We start from the raw sequence: 9,958 nt of genomic DNA, 5'->3' as shown, positions 1-9,958 counted from the left end.
TTATCCAATTTAGGGTCGCGGTGGGTCCAGAGCCTACCTGGAATCATCGGGCGCAAGGCGGGAATACACCCTGGAGGGGACGCCAGTCCTTCACAGGGCAACACAGACACATTCACTCACACCTACGGACACTTTCGAGTCGCCAATCCACCTGCAACGTGTGTTTTTGGACTGTGGGAGGAAACCGGAGCACCCGGAGGAAACCTATGCGGACACGGGGAGAACACACCAACTCCTCACAGACAGTCACCCGGAGCGGGAATCGAACCCAACAACCTCCAGGCCCCTGGAGCTGTGTGACTGCGACACTACCTGCTGCACCACCGTGCCGCCCCTATGGTGAATGTGAACTGAGGAAAACATTAACATTTCTGAAAATGCAATTCTGGTCATATTTTATGATTTTTCATTAATAATATCATTTTATATGAATAAAATCACATTTCATTTTTGATTACATTAAGTGTACCTTAAGTAAAATAAAACAAATAGTAATATAAGTGTAAAATCATAACACTTAAGACCTATGCATAAGGCGGCACAGTGGTACAGCAGGACCTGGGGTTGTGGGTTCAAGACCCGCTCCGGGTGACTGTCTGTGAGGAGTTTGGTTTGTTCTCCCTCTGTCAGCATGGGTTTCCTCCCATAGTCCAAAAACAGATGTTGGTAGGTGGATTGGTGACTCAAAAGTGTCCGTAGGTGTGAGTGTGTGTTGCCCTGTAAAGAACTAGCGCCCCCTCCAGGGTGTGTTCCTGCCTTACACCCAGTGATTCCGGGTAGGCTCCGGACACACAACGACCCTCAGCTAGATAAGTGGTTACAGACAATGATTGAATGAATGACCTATGCATAAGAAAAGCAAGCAAGGGGATAGTAATACAGAAAACAAAAAATATTAAATCAGTAGCCAGATTCTTGCTTTTTCCTTTGGAGAAATATATTTTTCTTTGCACAGAAATTTTATTTGTTATTGAATTGTTGTTGAAATTGCTTGGTTTATTTTTGGTAGTCTGTTATTTAGCATAGTTTGGTCCTTGTGTTGTTTATTAAGCAATAATTGGGGTTTTATATCAATCGAACTTTCACCTTTGAGGACTAATTTGTGAAGTTTAAAACACTCCCTTGTGAACAATAGTACGTCATTGACAATCAGTGATAAACTCAATTTCCCATAAGCACTCTGGGCTCTACCGGATGTCACGTGCTGCACCGTCTCTGGGTTAGTTTCGTTTCCGTGTGTAGCTGTGATAAACTGGATCATGATCATGAGACTCTTCTCTATGCGGAGCTCCGTCTGCTTCCAACTGTACAAAGAGTAAATTAGCTTGTGTGGCTTTCTCTGTATCCTTCACTCATAGATATCTGGACGAGTGTTTGTGCGGTTTAACGGTTTATTTGGCGAGTCAGTTATAGGACACAAGGAAACTCCTCTAACTTTAACTCTGCAGACTTACGGCTTTTTATTTTCACACAGTTTCTGCTGTACTCGTCCACACTCAAGTCTTTGAAAGGTTTGCTTTTCCTGATTACAGTCATCCATCCTCTGTTTTCATGAGTGAGTGCTAATGTAGCTAGTGCTTGCCTTGTTGAAAGCTCTGACAAGTTGAACGCCTTTAGAAAGAAATTAGCATCATATACAGCCAGTTGGTCAGGGGGTAACCCGATCTTCGTAAAAGCAGGTTCAGGCAGGCTGTTTTCAGATCATTCTAATGACTGTTTGTGCACTTCCTTATTGTAATAATAACTCGTGACTGACAGAGCCCTTTGAAATTAAACTGTTGGATTGACAGTAAACATGCTGTTAATAAACAGTGATTACCTAATGACATTTGTGTTCTGTTTGCAGGGTTTTACACATGGCCATGTCATTATCTTTGAGAGCAGTCGCTGTCCTGATTGTATTGACTGTTGAAGTTCAAGCAAGTGAGAACACCAGTAGATGCAAACTGTCTGCTCCTGACGAACGTGCGAAAAATGCCCTTAGACTCTTAGAGCCCCTTACAAATCAAAGGTAAACTCATCATTTAAATATTTATCATTTACAAATCAAAATATTTCAGCATTTTGTCTATATAAGCTAATGCCTTTTTTGTCCTGCTTCTAACAGTTTTACTGCGAAAAGCCAAGATGGGAATGATAGCTACGAATACGTGTTCAAGGTTTGTGATGATGCTGAGGGGATGAAAGATGCAGGAGTTGTACAGAAGGACAAGAAGGGAAAACAAACCCGTATTGGAAGCTACACTGATACACAAGTTATTGAAGGAAGTGAGTATCAGTGTGACCAAAGTCTACTTAAGGATTTCAGATATCATTCAATTTTCTACAACCCAAATGACCCCCACAATGGTGTAGCTTAGTTAGGAGCCCACTATATTTCATCATAGAACACTAAATGTACCAGTAGTAAAGGTGTAGAAACATCTATATATATATGGGGCCACTTCACATGGACCTACCTCAAGACTGCAGTAACTGAACATAGCCACATTCTTTCACTTTCTCTACAGGTGACTGGGTGATGCTGATCTATAGGAGTGGGGAGAAATATGATAACCATTGCCAAAACGAACAAAGGAAGGCCATCATCATTATTTCCTGTAACAAGTCTGCGACTGTGGTGAGATTTTGGTGTAAAGGAAGCAAACTGAAGTGTGGTTGAGAAAGTAGGGTTTTTATTTAGAGTTTGTCTGTAGTTCTGTATTCTACATTAATCCAATTTTGAAAACAAGAAAAAAAAAAACAAGTAGGCACCAGTTGTCATGGAGCATTTTCCCTTTTTAACACAGCTTCTTTAAATTTAATGTTTTGCCCATTATACCCAGGGAAAAAAATCTAAATGTGATTTTGTATTAACTTATTATACTTAAGTTATAGTACATATCAGCCATAACACCAAAAATGCCCTCCTTGTTTCTACACTCATTGTTCATTTTATCAGCCTTTACCATAAAGGTGCAACTGTACAGTTAAAGACTCCAATATTGTGCAAACCTTTGCCAGTTTCACAGTGTTCCTCAGTGGTCAGGTCTTCTAACAGCCTGCCAACTTACAGGCATTTGCATGGCGGATCATTTTTGGCACTGATTGTTTTTAATGTGGGGCGGCACGGTGGCGCAGCAGGTAGTGTCGCTGTCACACAGCTCCAGGGACCTGGAGGTTGTGGGTTCGATTCCAGCTCCGTGACTGTCTGTGAGGAGTTGGTGTGTTCTCCCTGTGTCCGCGTGGGTTTCCTCCGGGTGCTCCAGTTTCCTCCCACAGTCCAAAAACACACGTTTCAGGTGGATTGGCGACTCAAAAGTGTCCGTAGGTGTGAGTGTGTGAGTGAATGTGTGTGTGTCTGTGTTGCCCTGTGAAGGACTGGCGTCCCCTCCAGGGTGTATTCCTGCCTTGCGCCCGATGATTCCAGGTAGGCTCTGGACCCCCCGTGACCCTAAAATTGGATAAGCGGTTACAGATAATGGATGGATGGATGTTTTCAACGTGTGACAGATCTAGACTTGTTTAGAACCTAGTGGTGCATTTCCTTTAAGACGTAAATTTTAACAGCAATTTTAGGAGTGTTTGCCAAAAGCCTTCTTAGTTGCAAATTACAATGTTTTGAGTAGTTCCTTGTTGATGCCACCCCAGCATCTATGATGGAAAGGCAGCACCAGTTGAAAAACTGAAGCACTGATTTTAAGATGTTTTTGCCTTATTATACCACAAAAATATAATTAGGGCAATAATTATAAAAAAATATGACCAATTATATATTTACATTACTGGTAATAGAAAAATGTAAACAAAAATTGCACTTGTTATTTCTTCGTGTCACATATCAAGCCTATAAATAGGCAGACAATTAACCCATATTTCATAGCAGGGAACATATTGTTTTTTTCCACCTCTACTATGCTGGAAAATAACATTTTATTGAATTCATTTCTTATAAATGTGTATATCAATAAAATACTGTAATACAAATACAGTAAATATTAAGTAATTTAAGTACTACTGTACTTAGATCAAGTATAGTTATTTGTTTCACTGCAATTAAATTATTTAAACACTGGAATTAAATGAAATATTATATGCATTTATGTGTGGAATTGAACTAAGGGCCTTCATATTGGGAGGCTACAGCAGTACCCATAACACAACAATATACACAGCAAGTCCCTAGGAATATATTAATTGCGTATATCAAGCTAGTAGAGATTTTTGTTTTTATTATTATTATTATGTAGTGTATGGAACATAATTACATTTTCAAAAATAATATTGATTGTGGGCGGCACGGTGGCATTTGGTGTGTTCTCCACATGTCCACGTGTGTTTCCCCTGGGTGCTCCGGTTTCCTCCCAGGGGCCAAAAAACACACGTTGGTAAGTGGATTGGCGAGTCGCCCTGTAAAGGACTGTCACCCCCTCCAGGGTGTGTTTCATGTAGGCTCTGGACTCACTCCGACCCTGAACTGTATAAGTGGTTAGAGACAACAAATTAACAAAGTTTGATTGTCATGGATTTGTTATTTTAAAATATATATATTAATGTGCTGTTGCTGTGAATAGAACCAGCCCATTTTTTTAAATAGGAAATTAGCAACCTCTATTGTTGCTAACTTGTGAACTTCACAAGGTTCAATATAAGAAGTACTTGATACACAAATGCATTTAATTGCTACATTAGTTACAGAGGGTTTTTGGAAACACTCATAATTTTAAGAATGTTCTTAGTACAACATTATGAAGAACAAATAATTTAGGAAACCCACCACAGACTCTTTTATAAGGAGCCATACTGTTGTAATCCATCCAAAATGTGCATTGACTTTGTCTTGTGAAAAAACAAAAAGTATCCATGCCATGTGCACTGATGCACCCTACTAGTTATCTTCTAGGCCTTCATCATAGGTCACAGGTTGCTTAACACTGGTCAAAAATATGGACATGAGTCTGTAATTGTAGAACAAAATGCACCTATATGGTCCACGGAGCTGATAAAATGGGCAATGAATGAAAAATAAGGTCATTTTAATGTTATGGTTGATCATATAACATATCCATTGCTAAAATTTTGAACCCAGAGGTGGTATTCACAAAGTGGTTCCATTTAGAAGTGCTTTTTCTGGACCACATGTATGCGATGAATTTCTAGCTTTCTATATTTTTAGATTGTTTGTAAATACCCACACACACATCTGACAAGAATGCCAGAAATTTATTTTCTTTGACATACCTGAGGATTTATGTCTATAATGAACAGTTTATTCAGTTACCTTAATCCTGGACTGATTTTGTAATGAGGCACAATCACGGCAAATCAGGGCTAAGACAGTTTACAGAGGTTGTCATAAAGGCCCTGTCCCAAAAAGAGCCCTCTTAGAGTGTTTTAAAAATGATCATGAAGAAAAATCAGTTGTGATTGTTTTTGGTAACTTAAACACACAAACAAATTAAATGGGATTATTAATGAAAGGTAACAGAGAATTCTGGCAGCTGAGTTTTGGACATACTTAGGTGAGCGGATGGTTTTATTAGGTAAAAGAGGGAGCTGCAATAATCAAGAAAAGCATGACAAAAGCATGAAAAAGAGTTTCAGCATCATTACTTGTGAGCATGGGCCTAAGTCTGTCAAAATTTCAGAGGTGGAAGAAGGTATTTTCAACCAGTGGCTTAATGTGAGGTTCAATGGAAAGTTGGTCATAGAGTCATAGTGTACACCAAGGTCTTTAACTACACATGAGGGTTTAACCATGTCACCATCAAGACTGAGTCTAAAGTCAGTTTAGAGTTTAGAAATAATGGATTTAGGAGAAGTGAGTAGAACTTCATTTTTGTCAGGGTTTAATTTTAGGAAGATAATGCTCATCTACCTTTTAAAATCTTGGTTAAAAAACAGTAGAGTTGGGCGTGTTAGCATATTGCTAACTTTGGTGCTATATCTGTGATTTTTTGGTGCTATATAGATCTGTGATGTCAACATAACAGTGAAAGTGAAGACCAAGTCTGTAAATAATCTGACCAAATAGGTATCAAATAGATAATAAAAAAGAGAGGACAAAGGACAAATGGTTAATCTAAACAGTACATATCTTCTACAGCATTAAGATATTCAAATTCAGTTATACAGTATAATAATACAGTAATAATGATTGCAATCCCACCTTTACACAGGTGAAGAACATAGAGAAATTGCCATTGATAAACAGAGATGGAATTAAACACATTTCCATATGCTGCTTACGTCATGTACTTTTCTTATATTGTGCACATTTGTTGTGTTTTTAGCTTTTTGTTGATTATCTTTATTAATTTTAGTTGGTAGGAGACTGGTGTGCACACCAGCCGCTGTCATATAGACATATGTTACTTCTGAAGCTATTTCTATATATTAACCCTTCAGAACTTTTTTTTTCATCTTTGCAACTTTTACTGACTGCACATGTCTTACCCCTTTCTTTAGGCACATCTCACAATGGTTCAAGAACAAAACATAATAGATTCTGACTGTTTTTACCTGTTTGAGTTGGACACCAGTGAACTATGCCCGGTTGCCCAATCTAAACTCAGCCCAGGATCCATATTTCTTATTGTGTGAGTTTTAATTGTGACTCTCCTTGGTCACCACACCAAATTGCACATCAATCACACACATCCTCTTTTATGTAGATAAGATGAATCACATCAAATTGCACATTTATTTTCAAAGGAACAGAATAGTCTGATAATGAAATGAAGAAATTTCATTGCTGTGTTCTGCCAAACAATGTAGTTTCAAACAGCTTGAACCAGAGTAACACTTCCAAAAGGGCACAAACCTTGCTAAGCAAAGAAAGAAAATTTTATTGATAATTTTATTGGTTCAAAATGTATATAGTTATGATATAGTTATGAATGTGAGATTAAATTTCAGTATCATATAAATGATTGTTTTGTGTTAAATAGTTTAACCAGTTTTAAACATTCCAAAAATGTAATTAAAAATATTGCTAATTGAGAGAAGAATCAAAATATCTTGTAAATTTTATATTACTAGGAAATAATATTAATACATTTCTCTGTAGTTTTTCAATAGTTTTAGAAATTTGGGAGTATTTTGGACATAAAACAATGCTTACTATGTTAATAAATTTAACATGTTGCATGTTTTGTAGTTGCTTCTCCTGTTTGGCTGTGTATCTCATTGGTGGATTCCTGTATCAACGACTCGTGGTTGGAGCAAAAGGAGTTGAACAATTTCCAAATTATGCCTTCTGGTCAGAGATCGGAAATTTATCAGCTGTAAGTCTCTCTATATTTTCTGCTTGGTGAATTGTCTCTTCATTGAAATGCATTAAATATTAAGTGTATTTCTGGACTTTCGCAGGATGGATGTGACTTTGTGTGCCGTTCCCGTGGCAGTAGAGAGGAACAACCCACTTACAGGGGTGTAGTGACTGAGCCATTGGAAGAGCCAGAGGAAAGGGATGATCACTTACTTCCAATGTGACCATAATAATTTGACCTAGCGTCGTAAATTTAGCCTTGACTAGGCAAGGGGTGGGCCAGAACCAGTTCTGTATATCTCCAAACAACCCAGAAAATTAATCTTTATGCATTCCCACTTAATGCTCTTTATACTGCTCATAGACATAACTCAAATATACATTTCAGCAAATTAGTTTTCTTATTTTTTATAGTATACCTCTTAGGAACATTTTTTCATTCGTTTGGGAACTGTTATAATTCTTTCCATCTATTTTAGCCTATAAATTATAACTTGTGTTGTGGTTTAATTTCAGTTATGAGTTGTATTTTATTCTTATAACAAATTAACCACATTCCTAATAGGTTTTCCTCATTGACTCCTGAAAAAGTACCTCAAATAATTTGTTCTCTTGTGCTCAGACACTTGGTGTGCAACCTGCCTGTGACACCTTATTATAAAGTGAAAAGAGTGTTATATTGTATCATTGACAAGTTACCATAAATGGTTTGTTTGAAAGACTCCTCACTAAGAGTACAAGAGAGTGAAAGTGCATTTGCTGGAGGAATTCTGGTTACTTTTGTTGTAAAGTTATAAACAAATATTTAAATTTAGATACTGTATATGACAAACAGTACTGAAATTAATGACATGTAATGGGCTGTTTAGTCATAAATGTTTAGTCAAGGTCCTATATGAAATATTAATGCTATGCTTTGACCTGTGACTGGAGACCTTTGTGTACTTGCAATTGCTGGATAAATATCTATTGATTTTTTTTTTTTTTTTTTTTTTTAATTATTATTATTTTTCTTTTATATGTGCTTCTCTGTTAGTGTGAATAACTAAAGGAAAACTTTGTATCTGCTCATTGTGCTGTAAATGAAGGTACAAAGTGATAAAAAAAAATGAAAACAAACAAACAAAAAGGTTATATTCTGTTCCAAGCCAACCTTTGCTTTGGTTTGGATCTGATGTTTAAAAAAGAAAAAAGAAAAAAAAGCACCTCCAAAGTTTGAAAAAATATTTTCTTTTGCACTTGAAACTCTTTGTGAGGGCATCTTGAACATTGATGTTCTTTTGAAAGGAAGTGTGACCAAAAATTTAACAGTGTACTTTTACTGGTAGCTTCCAGGAGTTAGATGACTATTATTCTGGACTAAAGTGTTCTTAGTTAAAGGTGATTTTTGAATGGAAAAGCTTTGAAGTCAAAAACTGTGCTTAGTAAGTGTCTAGTGAACTGGTCCTGGATCACCAAAAGCTCAAGACTGTTTGTGTGTGCATTTCTTAAATATGACAAACTACTGAACCCTAGCCTTAGACCTATCTTCATAGCAAATTTAGCCAAGAACTATGAAGGCACAAACTTGGATAGCTGGTGAAACACTAGAGCCTGTTATTTTTAGGTAAATATGGATTTCTCTCTTGGGTTGTCCAAACAGACTAGTTTTGCTTATTCCATTTGCTGTTTTTCTGTGTAGAAAATGGAGCTTGGGATTTGCTTGTGATACATAAAGATGAATAAAGTGTTTGATTACCAGCGTAAATTATTATTTTTTTTAATCATACATTTACATTTTTATATATAGAGATCAAATAAGTTAATATAAGCATTGTTTAACTCTGATTTTCTTAAAATTCTGAATACTGTTAGTTGCGATTAAAATAATTGTTTGCATTTGAAATGTGAGACAATAAATGAATACCTGTGCAAGCTGAAGAAACAAACAAACAAACAAACAAACAAAAAGGTAATGTGAGGAAATTAGAAATAAGGAACTGAAGAATTTACTTGGAGCCTGACTTGTTTGACAATATGCTAAGTATGGCAGTTGGTATATTTCAGCAATCTATTTAAGCATGTAAATTAAGCTCATAATCATAGGAGTGCTGATCAAGTATAAGATATCTTCTTATAGGTTTACTTTACTGACCAGCGAATATTGTTCTAAATAAGCATAAAATCAAGTCACTTTTTAATGTAGTCTTACATGTATCTGATACTCTGATACACAGTCACTATATATATATATATATATATATATATATATATATATATATATATATATATATATATATATATATATATATATATATAATTTATTTACATCACGTTTCACTGGGCACATAACTGCCATCCTCCGCTGTCAGCGGTATGTAACATTAGCCATGTTACTAGTGTCAAATACAGAGTAGATGCCAGAAGACCATTACGGGACTCCAGATTTTAACTTATATTGGCTGTTGATGTTTTATGTTTTCAGAGAAAATGCAAAGGTCAACTTTCTTGTTTGAAAATGCTTGGTATAATTCTCACCAAAAAAAGCTGGTTAAAGTCAACATTTCTAACATATACAAAGCATTATACAGTATACGTTAAGAGCGTAAAATATAATGCTGTAAGGCAGAGAATACAGTTTCAGAACTATTGCTGAAATAATCAATTCTTTATGTGAACCCAACGTCAAGGCCAGTACGCGGCAGTAAGGCTCTGTAACATGTAGACGCT

At 36.4% G+C, this 9,958-nt stretch overlaps 1 protein-coding gene across 2 annotated transcripts; it reads left to right on the top strand.

Moving 5' to 3' along the window:
* The first annotated feature begins 1,231 nt into the window (after positions 1-1,231).
* On the top strand, positions 1,232-8,986 carry m6pr (mannose-6-phosphate receptor (cation dependent)). Of its 2 annotated transcripts, none has more exons than XM_066683160.1 (7): positions 1,232-1,511; positions 1,847-2,011; positions 2,108-2,268; positions 2,511-2,620; positions 6,448-6,578; positions 7,139-7,265; positions 7,351-8,986. In XM_066683160.1, exons 2-7 carry the CDS (start codon positions 1,857-1,859, stop codon positions 7,471-7,473), a joined length of 807 nt encoding a protein of 268 aa, XP_066539257.1. In that variant the 5' UTR covers positions 1,232-1,511; positions 1,847-1,856; the 3' UTR covers positions 7,474-8,986. The 2 variants fall into 2 exon arrangements, with proteins under 2 accessions (XP_066539257.1, XP_066539256.1); XM_066683159.1 differs by having other exon boundaries at positions 1,248-1,315.
* The last annotated feature ends 972 nt before the right edge of the window (positions 8,987-9,958 follow it).

This window comes from Hoplias malabaricus, chromosome 10 (genome assembly GCF_029633855.1).
Source record: "Hoplias malabaricus isolate fHopMal1 chromosome 10, fHopMal1.hap1, whole genome shotgun sequence".
Taxonomy (NCBI): domain Eukaryota; kingdom Metazoa; phylum Chordata; class Actinopteri; order Characiformes; family Erythrinidae; genus Hoplias; species Hoplias malabaricus.
This window is presented reverse-complemented; position numbering and strand designations above follow the sequence as displayed.

Coding starts and splice junctions, on each gene's coding strand:
- m6pr (XM_066683159.1), top strand. CDS start 1,260: ATGATCATGAGACTCTTCTCTATGCGGAGCTCCGTCTGCTTCCAACTG. Junction 2,012..2,107: donor GAGCCCCTTACAAATCAAAG/GTAAACTCATCA, acceptor TGCTTCTAACAG/TTTTACTGCGAAAAGCCAAG. Junction 6,579..7,138: donor GGATCCATATTTCTTATTGT/GTGAGTTTTAAT, acceptor CATGTTTTGTAG/TTGCTTCTCCTGTTTGGCTG.